The sequence below is a fragment of the Crotalus tigris genome, unplaced genomic scaffold (genome assembly GCF_016545835.1).
Source record: "Crotalus tigris isolate CLP2741 ecotype Arizona unplaced genomic scaffold, ASM1654583v1 scf7180000018762.419966263:882430, whole genome shotgun sequence".
Lineage (NCBI taxonomy): Eukaryota > Metazoa > Chordata > Lepidosauria > Squamata > Viperidae > Crotalus > Crotalus tigris.
In genome coordinates this window covers 597,680-614,454 of record NW_024097187.1, presented here as the reverse complement: position 1 = coordinate 614,454, position 16,775 = coordinate 597,680, and the positions used below count along the sequence as shown (strand labels likewise).

Here is a 16,775-nt window from a genome sequence, read left to right as displayed (position 1 = left end):
CTTTTGATTTTTAAAACAATAAATTGTCAAACAAAAGTGCCACTGATTATATTTGACCAACTCAGAACTGGTTCTGATTTGGACCAGAACAATGGTATATGAAAAACAATAAATTAACAATGTTTACTATTAAATGCTTCACCTTGTTTATTTCTCTGTGATGTCATGTCAAACCCCTAGAATTCTCTCTTTCCAGTGTTCAGTTTGTTCTGTATTTCTTATTTTAGCAGATCAATATGACTTTCAAGACTTCAGTCCAGTTCACATTGAGTGCTGTCATACTGAAGGATTGTTTTTATTTCAGACTGCAGGTGATTACATTTCTGGATGCCACACTACACAAAATAAATCTTACAAGTAAGAAATAATCACATAGGGAAATTCTTTTCTATTAAGTTTCCTACTTGAAAGGAAAGCTTGGGTTTTGCATTTGGTTTTAAAATCTATTCAGAAAGATGAACCCTCACCCGTAGTTTGAAGTGACATAGTTCATTCCACTGCCTCATTCCCACCAATCCTAAAATTACCCAGGAAGACTATTATATAAGTATCCTGGGCAATATTTTCCATTGTCAACCTTCTCAGCACATCATGACTGCTGCAACAAAATCAATTTTACATCAGTATATTCCAGAATAATATGAAGTGTAGACACAAAATATGCACAGTTTGAACACCTATGCATATATATTTACTTTACTGTTGGATTTGTATCTATCTTTCCTTCAAAATCTCACAATAGTGTATAATGTATCCATTTTTTCCCCAAATCAGTTTTCATGGGGATTAGGCTTGCTGTAAAACAAAGATTTGCTCAAAATCACTACAAGCTTCCATGATCATAGTTCAGTACTTTAAATATTGTACCATTACTGCTCTATTATTTACTGTACAACTATCAACAATAAGAAATTACTACAATGCCTATAAAATTGCCCAAGAGTAAGGAAATTTTCTTTTAACTCCAGTAATAGGTAACTGAGTTAGGAAAAATCCATGAGTATTCTCAGTCGATATTCCATCCTAACAATTTACTTCTAAACGATCTCTAGCAGAAGTTAATTCCCCCATGTTTACTTCAGAAACAATACAGAAAAGCAATTTGGTAAATATCAGAAGGTCAATTAATTCAACTTCATATAAAAAAAAACCCCTTCTACCTCTAGATGTTAACAACCTTAGACAAGATCAATCAATCAATCAATCGATTAGATAGGATCACATATGGAGGTTCTCTGAAATCTATAACTGAAAAAGGCTGGTGCTAGAGAGTACACTTGTCAATGGAAGACTTTATCTCAATTATCTATGTACAATGACTAGATTTACCATTATGCATTTCATGTAACTTTGCCTTTGAAAGATGATTTGGAGTCACCCAGTTAGCACCAACTAGATATGACACCAATACTACATTTCTAACTCCAATGTAAAGGTTTGAAGTTGTAAAACCTCAAATAATTTTGAACTATAAATATTGTACTGCTCATATCTTCCTTTCTCCACTGGTTGAACTGGGAATTTAAGGAAAGAGAACCTTTTCTACAGTTTCTCCCAATAGAGGAAAGCTCTGAAGATCCATTTATTTTTGATGGCCTTCTTCATTGTGGTTTCTAATAATCAATTATGTCATTATATTTTAAATACTGAATTCTCTTGGTTAAATATTTTTATTGTTGGGTTGCATTGATGATGACTGTTATCAATTAAGTCAGTTTTAAAAAGGCTTTTGCTCTTAATGGCAACCAATAAATAAATAAGCAAACAAACAAACATTTACCAATGGATGAATCCACCATAGTTGGAGAACATTGTCACAGAAAGTATTTGAACTTTGATCCAAACTCATATGCAAAAGTTTAGAATAACTTCTTCCTTGTCCTCTACCTCTGCAATACATGGATGGCCACATGCATTTTCTGTTTAAAAGCAGGCAGCTACAGAAGAATTTCTCATGGGTCTCCCCAACAATGGTGCTTTAGAAAATATTTTAGTCCTAAATACCGTATATGCCGGCGTATTAGGCGACCCGGTGTATAAGATGACCCCCATCTTTATAGCCGGGCCGCATTCCTAGAACATCGTCTTATACGCCGGAAACTACCAGTATTTCCGGCGTATAAGACGACTCGGCATATAAGACGACCCCCGTCTTGGGCGCCGATTTCAGCGCTCGCGGAAGTCGTCTTATACGCCGGCATTTACGGTACTTTGGGAGATTTAGGGCTCATAACAGTATAAACGTAAGTAGATCAAACAAGGGTTAATTACTTCACAGAATAAGATTCCATCCAAGTCCAGTCTGTGCTGTGCTTTAGACATTCCAAGTTTTGCAATACAAAATTGATTTGTATCTTTTTCATTACATCAAATTTATTTCAAATAGTTTTCAGCTTGTTGCAGGACAACTGAGAGGAAATATGGAAAGTCATTTTCTTCAATCAAATGAATTCAATCTGAGTGATATGAATGCATTAAAAGGTAGGATAATAATAATAATAATAAGCGGCATGACAAAGTAGCAACAATGGTGCTTTGGAAGATCTGCAAAAAATATCATTTGCCTGTAAGCAAAAACTGGTGGGATCATAAAATAGAGAAAGTTGTAGAAAATGATAAAATTAAACTGCTCTGGGACTTCAGAATTCAAACAGACAAGCACCTACAACATAACACCCCAGACTTCACAATTGTTGATAAGAAAGACAAAAAAGTCTGGATAGTGGATGTGGCAGTGCCTGGAGACAGCAGAATAGACGAGAAAGAACTGGAGAAGATAACAAAATACAAAGACCTACAAACAGAAATAGAAAGACTGTGGCAAAAGCAAGCAAGGGTAGTACCAATAGTCATAGGCTCCTTGGGTGCAATCCCAAAACAACTGGAGCACCACTTGAACACCATTGGCATTGACAAATTCGCTATTAGTCAATTGCAAAAGGCGGCCTTACTAGGAACTGCTTCCATCCTGCGACGATATCTGTAATACCATCAAACATCCACATCTGCCTATCCCAGGTCCTGGGTAAGGACTCAATTGGTAGACAATATGCCAAATCCAGTCTGAACATCTGGCTGACTGTGCAATGATCCATAATAATAATAATAATAATAATAATAATGATGGTGATGATGATGTTGGAGGGGACCTTGGAGGTAATCTAGTCCAACCTCTTGCTCAGGCAGGAAACCTTATACCATTTCAGACAAATGGCTGTCCAGTCTCTTCTTAAAAATTTCCAGTGTTGGAGGCAGATTGTTCCACTGATTAATTGTTCTAACTGTCATAAAATTTCTCCTTAGTTCTAGGTTGCTTCTCTCTTTCATTAGTTTTCATCTGTTGCTTCTTATCCTGCCTTTAGGTGCTTTGGCGAATAGGTTGACTCCCTCTTCTTTGTGGCATCTCCTGAGATATTGGAACACTGCTATCATGTCACCCCTCATCCATCTCTTTATTAAACTAGACATACCCAATTCCAGCAACCATTTCTTATACTGTACGTTTTAGTCTCCAATCCCCTGATCATCTTTGTTGCTCTTGTCTGTACTCTATAGTCTCAACATCTTTTTTACATCGTGGTGACCAAAATGCAGTATTCTAAGTGTGGCCTTACCAAGGCATTGTAAAATGGTATTAACACTTCATGTGATCTTGATTCTATCCCTCTGTTAATGCAGCCTAGCACTGTGTTGGCTTTTTAGGTAGCTGCAATACACTGCTGGCTCATATCTAAGTGATTGTCCACTAGGACTCCGAGATCCCTCTCACAGTTGCTACAATTGAGCAAGGTGCCACCTATACTATACCTATGCATTTGGTTTTTCTTGCCTAAATGTAGAACCTTACTTTTTTTCCCATCACTGAATTTCATTTTAAATAAATAATCTATGCAGATTAACTAAGATCATGTTTGTATAAGTATTTTTATAGTTGACAGAATACAACTTATGGGGAAAAAACACGAGGAACCAAAGTAAGATTCTAAATAGGACCCAGATGCTTTTTCATTTTGAATTGAAATGCATCTTTTAAAAAAAAAAATCCAACAAATAGAATATTCTTTTTTGCTTATTTCCCAATTTTTGCTAATTATGCCTTATGTGAAAAACACTGGAATCAATGTGGGATCAAATCTATATATTTTGCAAATCTCAATCAAAGGAATGAATTAACCAGAAGATATTCAAACTATTTCCACATTTAACTTGGATTAGCAAAGTAATTACCACTTCTATTTAATTTTAAAATTCAAGGCTAACCTCAAATTCTGTTGAGCATGGCATCCTAATTTTCAACATTTCAAATTAGGATGCCATAAGGCCAGTCCATGGAATATATAATATAACTATATGTAATAATAATGAAAAGCATACACAAATGAAGATATTTTTATTGAAGTCTTTCAGTAATAAGCAAAACAATGAAAACAAATGGAAAGGTAGAACTTTGGAAGACATAATTCTACTAATGGATTTCTTAAAAAAAATATGCAGGGCCTCAACTTTGCTAAGAAAGTCAGTACCTAATTTTCTAGTGAGACAAGAAGCTTCTGCAGTTCTTCAATGTTGAAAAGCCATGACTCTTCTTATGACTAGGAATACTCTTTGTTGCCTACATTCATGGCTAAGTTCTTGGTTCAAGCTTGATTCAAATTAAATCATTACCACAATCTTTTAATTACTTTCAACAAGAAAATGTGAAAACATATAACTAAGAATATAAACATACCGAAGAGCTGTATATATTATTTCAAGGAGCAAGCAATATTTGCACATTTGATCTACCATCTGTCTCATATGCGCCTGTTTTTATGAAATGCCATGTCCCTTTGCTGCAAACTCAGCTAAAAATCCCGGCCACTCAGATCAGAAACTAACCACATATTTGATTGTTTTAACCTTAGTTAGTTTAAAGACAGATTTCATAGATCTGCATAAGGCTTACCTGCCACAGGTATGGCATGGATCTGTGCCCGTGACAGGAGTTCCAATGATGGCTCACGTCCAGAAACTCCATCTGAAGAGAAACATGATTCAGTTTCATAAATTGTCTGCAACATCTCTGGCAGTCCCCACACTGAGGATACAAGAAGCATGCCAAAGAACGATTATGCGCTGTCGTTATTCCACTTCAGTTTGCCTCGATGACAATCCTTTGCCCAACTAAAGCCTTCAAGGGGGGTCTCTTGTTATGCTAGACTGTCAGCTCAAACCATCCAACATCTCCTAAAACTGTTGCAAGCATGCAGGCATCCATCCTTCTTGGAGAAGACTATCTTTAAAAAAGTTAAATTGTTTCACAGCAATGGTGTGGTGCAGTGGCGAGGAAATCCCCAAGAATAAATCAAAGCTGTCAGGAGAGAAAACAAAAATACTTGCAGATGAAAATCTCCTTGTAAGAAGATAGCAGCAGAGGTAAAAACTTTTTCATCCACACCAGATTGAAAGGGAGAGGACTTGCAAGACACAGGAACAGGCAGAGGGAAAAGATAATGGAAAGGAAGGAAATGACTTATAACTTAGCCATTATTTGTTTTATTCTGAAAAGGACAGATTTAGCAACATCTTCTTAAATCTCAGGAGAAGTTTCTAAAAAACAGAACATCCCTAAAGTGATAGATTTATTTTGAAGAGGTTCCTGAAAAACAGAGCAACAATTCCTTAGAAGGGGCCCATTTTTGTAAGATGCAAAAGTTCGCTCCAGTCACACAATTGTTTCCCAACCCAGTCACCAAATGAGATGGCTTCTGCTGGGGGTGACCTGAAATAGAATGTCAGGGAGGAACCAGCTATAAATAAACTCAGCTGAGCTTTCACCAAGCAGGGAGGGTTCAGGCAAAAGGAGCTGCCTGCCTATCAGAAGCTGGATTTCAACCGGGATCAGAGGAAAAAGATTTCCTGAGGGAAAGTCTATCCGCCTGCCAACTAAGAAAAGGAAGGCGACACAAGAACAAAAGGGAGGGGAATGACCCTTTCTGTGTTCTGGATGCCAAAGTCCACCTACAGACATTGCCTGGCTGGTTAAAACACTTTTTCGAGCAGAGATCATTGAAAAAACTGCAGTAAAATGCCAAAGGCTATAATCTTGACTCCATATTTGCAGAAAAGCAAAGCTGAATACAATCTGTTAAAAAGAAAAAGAAGACAAAAAAAACCACAACAACCAACCATAACTACAATTATGTCCTTAAAAGCAAAAAGTCTGGGTCTTGGATAAATTATATATTCTATGTGTATTAACATGTATTCTTTATTATCACCGCTCCTAAAGAGTTATCTAGAGCACAGGTGTCAAACTTGCTACGTTACGTGACATGTTGTGACGTATCGTGACTTTTTTTGCATTGCCGGAGCTGGGGTGGGCGCGGCCTCCGTATGATGCAACTGGCAGTTTGACACCCACTGATCTAGAAGAATCAGATGAGTTTTATATTTAGCTGATGTGAACAGCAACATTCATCAAACATTGCTAATTCTGACAAAAGAACAAAAATGACTTTATTGGCTGAAGAACAGGTAAACGTGGAGATAGGAAACTAAATTCAGTGAAATTGCTGGAATGGTGTGATCTGATTTTATATTTCTGTTCTTATATTTGCAGTCAATTTGGGTATTCTACAAGTATGTGGACCAACCTCCAGGATTCTTAGTAATGGCCAAACTGTCTAGGGAATTACTGGGAGCTGAGATTCATCTTGAAGGCACCCAGATTGAAGACAGCTGTAAGAAGACATCAGAAAGAAGTTGTTCCCCATCACCAAACTAAACACAACCACACTTTTTATATCTCTAGCATCCCTTCCATAAAAGCAGAGATACACAGCACGTGGCTCTCTATTAACAACTCTCATGATACCTTGCCATTGACCATATTAGCTGGGGGACATCATGACTTGAAATCCAGCATCATCTGGAAGATCAGTTACTTCATTTCTGCTAAATCCTATAACACAGTTCCACAAAAGATGAACTATACTTTTTAAAGAACATGAGAATGCAACTATGCAGTACAAAATGGTTTAAAGTTAATTAAACTTCCTCTGTTCCTCTTCTCAATACAATATTTCAAGATAGTTCGTGGAAATAAATGAAGGTTTTACTGAATATACTTAGAATAAAGGAATGGCAATGAACAAACTTTTACAGCAAAATACTAACATAATAATATTTCCATACAACCAGGTAAATCTGCACACTTATCAGACTAAGTAAGGGACTGCATCTGGCTTATGGGCTCTAATAAACAGCCAGTTTGGTCTACCAATTAAGGCATCAGGGTAGAAAATAGGAGAATGTGAGTTCCAGTCCCACATTAATTATGAAAGCCAGCTGGGTGATCTGGGGTCAGTCACTTCTCTCAGGTCAACCCACCTCACAGTGTTGTTGTTATGGGAAAAATAGGAGAAGGGAAGAAGTGTAATAGTAATAGTAGTAAAGTTGGAAGGGACCTTGGAGGTCATCTAGTCCAACCCCCTGCTCAGGCAGGAAACCCTACACCATTTCGGACAAATGGCTGTCCAGTCTCATCTTAAAAACTTCCAGTGTTGGAGCATTTACTGCTTCTGGAGGCAGGCTGTTCAGGAGGCAGTATCAGATATGTTTGCTGCCTTGAGTTATTTATAAAAATAATAAAGGGAGGAAAAAACTAGAATGATTCAGTAGCAACAATTCTGAACTAGATGGAGAGTTAATCTAATTTTGCTGGTAAAGCAGCATTATCTACATATTTTCCTATGACGCTGAAATCATAGATTATAAAAAGAAATGAAGTTCTTTCCCCTTAAGAGCAGATCACATGGCAATAGATCTGAGGCCTGCAGTTTAAACCAACAGGTTCAAGTTGTTGATCTTTTCTGAAGTCTCTTTTAAAAATAGCTCTTCCTCAAGCTTCACCTACTCTTTGGACCTGCCTATCCTACAGCATAGAATAGGAACTGACATTGGAGATTTGAGAGGTGGAACCATAGATTGCAACCAGAGCCAAGTCAATTTGTTGCCCCACTAAAGCCAATATCTGCTTCTCTTCAATAGTTTTTTGGGTAAAGTTGGTATTCTAAACTTGGTAGAATACTTTCTCATTGAATTTAAATCTACAAAGCCTACATGACATAGAGCCAGTCTATTCGCAGAACCACCTTTCTTCCATTGTCCCAGCTTGTCCCACCACATTTAGCAAAAAGGATTTCCTACACAGCGCTTTTATCAAACAATGTCACCTTACTATATCTCAGACTTGGGCCTTCTTAGTGGCAGTGCTTGTTCATGACATCCCCCATCCTGAGATTCGAATGACCCCCAACCCTGTTAGTCTTTTGCAAGGCACTGAGACCTGGTTGTTTTCTCAGATATTTGGATCAAAATAAGGAAAATTACCTTGATAGAAATATGCAAGAATTGTTTCCTAGGTAAAGACCCCAGAAACATTTGTAAGCCACTTGCAACAAAAACTACTCAGGCAGATGCCACCCCTGATGCACTGAAATATAAGACTAGGGAGGAGCTACAGCACAATCAGATTTGTAAGATGCTGTTATTATAGCTAATTTCAATAAAAGTAGTTCCAGGTCTTTCTATGGAATTGATTTTCTGGTTTGGTTTACTTAGAGCGGATGACAGGAAGGTAGATTAGTAGGTGTTTTTTGGGAGTGGAGCTAATATTTTATCCTTTGGTGCCAGGGGCTATATGTTTTGGTTTTGTCTTTTAATCTTTGTACGCTGCCCAGAGTCGCTTATGCGCAGCTAAACAGACAAACAAACCTTCCTGTCACCCATTACGAATACAATTAAATATACTGAGCTACCTGTATTTATTGTAATCAGAGATTCTTCTTCTCCCTCTTGGGTTCCCTCACTGCAAATCATCAGACTACAGAAATCTGCAGGAATCTCTCTCTGCTTATGTACAAGATTTAATAGCAGAATTGCTTAATGTGCTTATTGTATGCAGTAGTGGATTGCTGGATCATTTTCAGATGGAGAGTGGCTTTGCAAAATAGGTCACTACAATTCCATTTTCCAGATGGAGAATTAAAATAGGGAAGACAGTATAATTCAAGACAGAGAAACTTTTAACTTCTCTCGGTCCCATTATAATACCAATCTGACCCAGAAAGCTAGAAACATATGGCAATTCAGTTATTTTGCATGCTTAAAGATCTAAGTTTAATTCCCTACAGCACAAGGATAGGCCTAGAATTAATCCTCTATAAAATACTGGAGAAGTACTATTAATAGGCAACATTAAGTAAATGGGCAAAAAGATGCATATACCTTAGGTTTCCCAACCCAATATAACCAACATTGTGTTAAGTACAGGAAGTCCTCAACTTATAACCATTTGTTTGGTGACTGTTCAAAGTTACAATGACACTGAAACTTATGACCATTTTTCACATAACTGTTGTAACATCTGCATGGTCAGTTGATCAAAATTTGGACCCTTGGCAACTGGTGTGTACTTATGACGGCAGGAATGTCCCACAGAAGCCTGATTAACAACTGTGCTACTAACTTAACACTGCAGTAATTCACTTAATAACTGTGGCAAGAAAGGTAAAAGGGCCAAAACTCAGTTAACAACTGTCTTGCTAAGCAACTTTGAGGCTCAATTGTGGTCATAAATCAAAAACTACCTGTATTATCAATAGTCTGACTTGATATAGGTGGTTCTCAATTTATGACTACAATTTTTGTTGCTAAGCAACATGGCCAATTTTATGACATTTTTTATCTGATTGTTAAGTAAATTGTTAAGTGAATCCAGCTTCCTCAAGTGACTCCCCCCCACTAACTTGTTAGAAGACAGCTGTGAAGATTACAAATGGTGAGTACATGAGCCTGGGATGCTGCAACCATCATAAATATATCTATGCCAAGCACTTGAATTTTGATCACATGACTTTGGGGATGCTGTGATGGTCATAGTATGAAAACTAAATTGCAAGTCACTTTTTTTAGTATTTCCGTTGTAACTTCGAACGGTTGCTAAATGAACGGTTTTCAGTTGAGGACTATCTGTTTATAGCTTCTCCCGTCTGTACCCAAAATTACTTTGCTTGTTCTCCCTATATCACATATTACAGGAATAGATCAGAGCATGCTTATCCCTTCAGCCATTTGGATATTTCTAGGCAGGTCAAGAGCACGGCCTGTATTTACCAGCATGTTATTTCAAAGCCAGAGTTTTAAAATAGACCTGTGTTATTTATAGATATTAAGCCTACTCGGTCCCTCTGTCTACACTCCACCTCATGTCCTTTTAGACAACGTCAGAGAAGTTATTTATGTAGACATGAGTGGATGGGAAACCATTGGAGTCTTTTCATCCATCCACACACTTCTCCTTGCAAGTCTAGCCTTTTGGATCAAGTCAAAGGAGAATGTCACAAAACAAGGAAAGTAGATATTACATATCCCTCTCACCACACCCTAAGGCCTTGATTTTAGTTTTAGATGGACAGTCACACACAAGGCTTTCCATCTTTTTACCAAGCCAATCCCTGCCAGCCATGGGTAATGCAATAAAATAAAAATATGTGTGCACAACTTCATTAAGCACTTTATTTTCAAAATCTAAACAGAGTATTTGAGGAAGATAGATAGACAGATCATTGCACAGGCAGATAAATCTTATTTGTTATTGATCTATCTTGGGAAACCAAAAATCAGTAACACAAGAGACACAGATTTTGTTAGTGCAATATTATATTTTCCTACACATCAATTGTATTTAAAAACACAAAAAACTAACTCAAGTATGGAATGCTTTTCCATAACGAATGTATTGCAATTGTCATGCAATAAACAATTGCCCAAATGCCAATAGTACTCAAAAACGAAAACTGCATCAAGTACTGCAGAAATAAGAACAAAAAGTTCCCAAATATAGCAAACAAATGAAACAGATATGCAAAAAAATTAAAAATATTTAATATAGAAAAGTATGGTACAGCTAAAAATGCAGTTTGTCTTTATTAAATGCAGCACTGTTTTAAACTTTTTTTTCCTGTTTCTGACTTTTTTTTATTCTAGGATTATGTGTTCTTCTTTCTTTACTCATGTGTATAGATCTGCAGGTTTATATCACCAGCAGAGATCAGTCCCCCCTTCTTTTAATACCTTATTTAAGAAAGATTGAGAATTTCTTCCCATTGTTTATAAAAGAAGAAAAACAGAGTGATATAAGAGAATAGCTGTCCCAGGACAAGCCCAAGCAACACTTTCCCTGTGATGAATACACATTATTGTGATTCTTTTCTTTTAAAAACTTTTTTTTTCAGTGCCTAGCCAGACGTCCCTAGGAAGCCAGCAAGCAAGATTGAATGCAATAACTAACAAATATCTCTCTCAGTGAGGAATTTTCATTTTCTACTTCACTGTTTTGTGTAATTTTTCACTTCTGCTTCTCAGTGCATAGGATGAACCTTGTTCTTTAGAAGACATATATTTGGCGATGTTCTCTGTTAGACTCAGGAATAAGAGTCGTTTCTCTTCTAGATAACCTACACTGTAAAATATTCAATTTACAAAGAAAAATGAAAGCATAGATAGAAAAATAAATGTAAAATCACTGCATATTCATAGATTTGTGGCTGAAATTTTATTTTCCTTATACAAACTATAAAGCAGTATGGTTTTTACATTCTTCAAAAAATTCAGAAATTTAGCTGACATCGTTTTTCCAAACAGCTGCGTATTTGGTGATGGTATTTCTTATTTTGTCAAGACAGACCAGTGGTTGCTTTGTAACATTATCTTCCACTGGTTTATATTTATAAAGCTAAGCTGGGCTGTCTAGAGTTGCTGTTATAAATACCTAATTAAACTCTTAGCTACCTTGTCATGCATTCTGATATGGCATCATTCCACAGAATTGTGCAGTCTAATCTGAGAATGCAACAAGAGGATCATTGATTGTACTGATATCAAAAACCCAGTTATCTCACATTATAAAATGTAAGAAACCAAATTATACCTGATTAGTGTGGTATTCTAAAATTAGTCAACCAGAAGGATCTGGGAAGCTCACAAGCAAGACAAAAATGCTCTTATGATATTGCTTCCCAGTAACAAAACATACACTGTCCCTGCAAAAAGAAGTTTCATTTAGCAATTACAACTAAAATAACTGATTAAAGTCAATATTATAAGTTAGTTGGCCATCATTTTAGTTGGGGGGGACAGACATAATTCCATTAGTAATATGAAGCAATAATTCTAAAAGCATGTAGTAATTGCACACAATAGTAGAAAAATTTACAATGAATAACTTTTTTTACAATATATACACAAAGAACCTATCAGGTCATGCCTTTTTGGTTAACACACTGCTTTCTCTTGAAACAGGGGAAGTCAGCAACAAGAAGGAACCACAATTGTCAGCAATCTTTCCTAACCCATCACTTAACAAAGCACAATTAAAACCTGAAATCTGATCTGATAAATAAATAAATCCATATCCCAAATTATTTGAGTTATAATAATCCACATAACTAGCAATTTCAATGTATTTGTTGCATATACTCGCTGTCTCAGGGCGGTCCCAGGTCAAATGTACACAACCCGCAGGCATGCCTATCCCCTCCTCCTCCTTTTGTCTTTGTTGTAGCCGCAACTGACTCCTTTCCCCAGGCTGCGTGCAGCTTCCAAAAGTGCCAGTCAGCTGGAGCCCCCACAGATCCTGGGTGCTCAGCAGAGCCCCAGCAACACCACGGCTCCAGCTGGCTCTCCCATAGGCCTTTGCTATGTTGCTGCCGCTTCAGCTCATACCCATGCTACACTTTTTTTACACTTTTTTTTTTACAGTGCTTTTCAACCTATCATGAAGAGTATCACCTTCCAGGTGCCAATATACCATCAGTGGTACGCTACCACCGATTGAAAAGCCCTGTTCTATAGAACCATGCCAATCAGTATATTATTCATCTGGAATAAGGTGGTATGAGGCAGTTTTTATTTCCATTTCAACTGGCTGATGAGTAAGAGGGTTGATTAGCTGCCATTCAATTATTGTACTCTGGGGAGAAGGACTTATCCATCTCCTAAGTTTAGCAAAGGAGTGAGATGCTGTGCATAGTTTCAATTACCTTGTTCTTTCTCATATTTGTTTATCTGTGCAAGCTGTATTGCTATAGGTAATCTCAGTTTGATTGCTACCTTTCTCTTGTTTTTTTCATTTCAACATTTACAGATAGTCCTCAACTTATGACAGGTCAGTAAGTAACTGTTTAAAGTTACAGCAGACCCCCCCAAAGCTACCCATAAACCAGTCCAAAGTTAAGGGCCACTGCAACACCCCTGAAGCCATTCATTCTTACTACAAGGATGCTGCAGACCCTATCTATCTCCCACCCCCATCCCCCTCACTGAGTCCCCACAGGCCTTCGGCCTCTTCCCACCCCACTGGACATCATATCTTCCTCTTCACTCATTTTTCATAGAATCCCAAAGCTCAGGAGTCAGGCTAGAGAAGGAAGACAGGCCACTCTGTTGCTGAGCCACATGGTCCAATCCTAGAAGTAGATGCCATTTTTCAAGCAGTTACACTGAAATGTCGCTGCTAGGAAAATGGTGGTGATTCCAGGGGTGCACAATGCAGCCAACAATGGACTGCTTTGCTTTGCTCCACCAACACATTTTTTTCAATGCGGCTGTTCAGAATATGATGGATTCTGGAATTGCATCATGTGGCCTAGCAAAGGAGCAGCCTGTTCCCCCTCCTGACCTCTGAAGAGCTTCAAGAGATAAGTGTGCAATTGTGATGGAGGGTGGGGAGGAGGCCCAAGCCCTGTGAGGATCAGGGAGTGGGGGCAGGAGGCTTGCAGGGACTTGGTGGGTAGGAAAGAGGCTCCAGGGCTGGGGGACCCTAAGAGGAAGGAAGCAGAACACGAGGTGTCTCAGAGAGTGTGGGAGGCCTTGGGAGTTCTGTGGCAGGTAGGTCTGGGCCTATTCTAGGACTCCCAGAACCTCCCCCATCCCTGAACTCCACCTAATGACCCACACAGTCATTTATCCACTATATTAGAAGAGCAGGGGGTGAAGGTCATAAGGCAAGACCATCTTGCTTAATAAACATCACCACTTTTACCCTAATGGTCGCAACTGGAGAACTTCCTGTATTATCCACAAATCTGTTTTTATAGATGGACAATATTAACTACAGCTGTACAGTTAATGCTCAATACAGCATTAACAGAACTTACCAAGTAAAGTGTAATCATACTGTTCATAATATAATGAAGGAAAAAAATGAAATATGAATTTTTGAGCTTAGTAACAAAGTCACCACTATATCATTGCTTATAAATATAGGATAGGATGGGATGGGGAGCTGAGAAAATGGAAAGGGAAAAGATCCCTAAAAATAATATGAGTAAGTATCTGATTTTTCTTCTCCTTCAAATAATTTGCAGCATCTATTGCTGTAAACCTTTAGAAAACATACTATAAATGTTTTGATTGTTACTTTTCCTTAGGCTGAAAAACTATGAATCCAATGATAGGTTGCCTTTCTTTTAGTCCTATAAAATTCCATGATGTGGGTGCTTGTACCTGGTTGTCTGATACGAATAAAGCTTTTTTTTTTGGTTACGGTATTCGTAATTCTAGCATAGAGTCATTCAAAGTTTAGAGGAATGTAAATCATCTTAAAGGCAAATTTTAAGCTTGGTTAATTTGCCCAAACAGATATACCACAAATAAGAAAAGAAGAAAGACTAAGATTAAAAGAAGGCAGTGCTTGAGAATAACATGTTACTTACCACCTTACTGTGCAGAAAACTGTGCAGAAAACACATTAGATTAGTATTTCTCAACCCTAGTAACTTTAAGATGTGTGGACTTCGATTTACAGAATTCCCCAGCCAGGTTGAGAAACACTGCATTAGATCAATTATTGCTTATAGATAATTATAATCCCCGCCTATAGGCTTCAAAACAATATCTATTTGGATATCACATCCAACAGAATGCTAGAAGAGATGGGTTTTCTGGTCTGCTTCAGCAGCACTTGTAAAACAAGATCTGCAATACACAGTAAAAATATGACTTGAGTGTAGAAGGACCTGCTTATTGCTCTCCCTTTCACTAGATAATTTTTTTGCCTCAAACTGTACTCAAGTGTACAGAAAACAATAAGAAAATAGTAGGTGAATAATGAAAAGTCTGGGGAAATGAAGGGCAAAAAACCCATGGAGAAATCTCCCCAAACATCTCCTACCAGTAGTCATCCAGATTTGAGCAGCACCACCTAGTGGTGCTTGCAGCTGTCTATAAAGTTGCACTTCCCATTAAATAACCAGCCCCATAGAATATTATTTTTTTTCCATTTCTTCCCCTACAAGTTAGTAGGGAAGACTGTTCATAATCAATGCAAGAAGTGCTTCACAGGCAGGAGAGTACATATGAAGTGCCTCTTTTTGTATCATTAAAGCAACCACTCCATGAAATGGATGTATGTGCACACACTCTTATACATATGATAGAAACAACCAGAAACAGCAACCTTGCTAGCAATATGGTTACCTTAACAATAAAAACAACCCATTTTGTTTATACCCCCCCCCGGATGCTGTGAAGTACTTTTTTTGAAAATTGTATAGTTCTATTAAGGAAGCTTAATATTACTTTTTGTTTGTTCTTGGACATTGGGGCAAGAATTGGTTAGAAGCTGACTTAGGCAACAATTTTTTGTCATTCTCCAGGAGTCGAAATTAATTACAGCATACCTCCTTCAAGACCACTGATCTCTTCATGAAATCATATGAAACAAACTCAGATTGCCAAAATAAAAGTTAAATTTAAATGTTTTTATTTTTGCCTGATAAGCAATTTTGCTACTCAAATAAAAAATGGAGTATTTTTATCTAGAACAAACAAAATGCTAAAATAGTTGGTCATTAAAAAGGCACTGAATGAGAATGAAGTTGGATGGGATTTCCCCCCCTTCTGACAAATATCATTTTAAAAAATATACAGAATATATTTGTAACCTAAGAGATGGAAGGCAAAGTTAGCCAATAGCAGCTTACAATATGGAGGAAAAGAAGAAAGATGGATTTTTTTTTTAGGCCTTTGCTTCAATGCTCAAATAAATTTGGAGCTGAGAAGAGTGCTCCTCACTGTACTGCACAGAGATGCTACTGAAGGAAGGAAAAGAAAAAGGGTACCACATGGTATAAATTATTTAGCCTGGAGATTGACCAAAAAAATTAGACAACAGACACAATTACCACAGTCCCATTGCTCCCCTTCCCAAATATTTTACCATGTCCAGATGTCTTGGTAATGGAGTAGAGGGATTTGATCTTTTGACCAGCAATTCTGAAATAAACTGTTTTTCTGCTTCACAGAACTATTTATTTTTCTCCTAAATGATTGATCAGTATGCAGCAAGAAAAAACTGGCTTCTGGAGTTGTTAAACTATACTGAAATTTGCTAAGAAGCAGAAATTGCCCATATATAACTGCTATGTTTTACCCCTCTAAATGAGTTTCAACTTTGGATCAAATTGAGTGGGGAGAATTTGGTGCTGCCTTGTTAATTGACATGAAAATGTCAACACTTTTAAGTGTACTAAGACTTAACCTCTTGACTTACAAATTCTATTGCTGAATATTTAGTATAAAAGGTAATGTTCCAAAGATTAGATCTTTAATTATTGGAATAGTTTTCATCATCCCTCCTTTACTCCAATCCACAATATGTGGCATGCTGAATACAGAATAAATTTCTTATGTTGCTTTTGGCAAGACATGTCGGAATTTTGCTTTGCAAA

At 37.3% G+C, this 16,775-nt stretch overlaps 1 protein-coding gene across 6 annotated transcripts in view; it reads right to left on the bottom strand.

Annotated features, from left to right (window-relative positions):
- Positions 1 to 16,775, bottom strand: part of HDAC5 (histone deacetylase 5) — a 152,113-nt gene that overhangs the window by 118,817 nt on the left and 16,521 nt on the right. For 2 of the 6 annotated variants that reach the window (XM_039355851.1, XM_039355853.1), the window contains one exon: positions 4,946 to 5,017. The exons of 2 other annotated variants lie outside the window; for them this stretch is intronic. In XM_039355851.1, the coding sequence (XP_039211785.1) occupies positions 4,946 to 5,017 (72 nt within the window). Of the gene's footprint in view, positions 1 to 4,945; positions 5,732 to 16,775 lie in introns of those variants that run through there. 2 more of the 6 variants (XM_039355855.1, XM_039355850.1) reach the window with 2 other exon arrangements.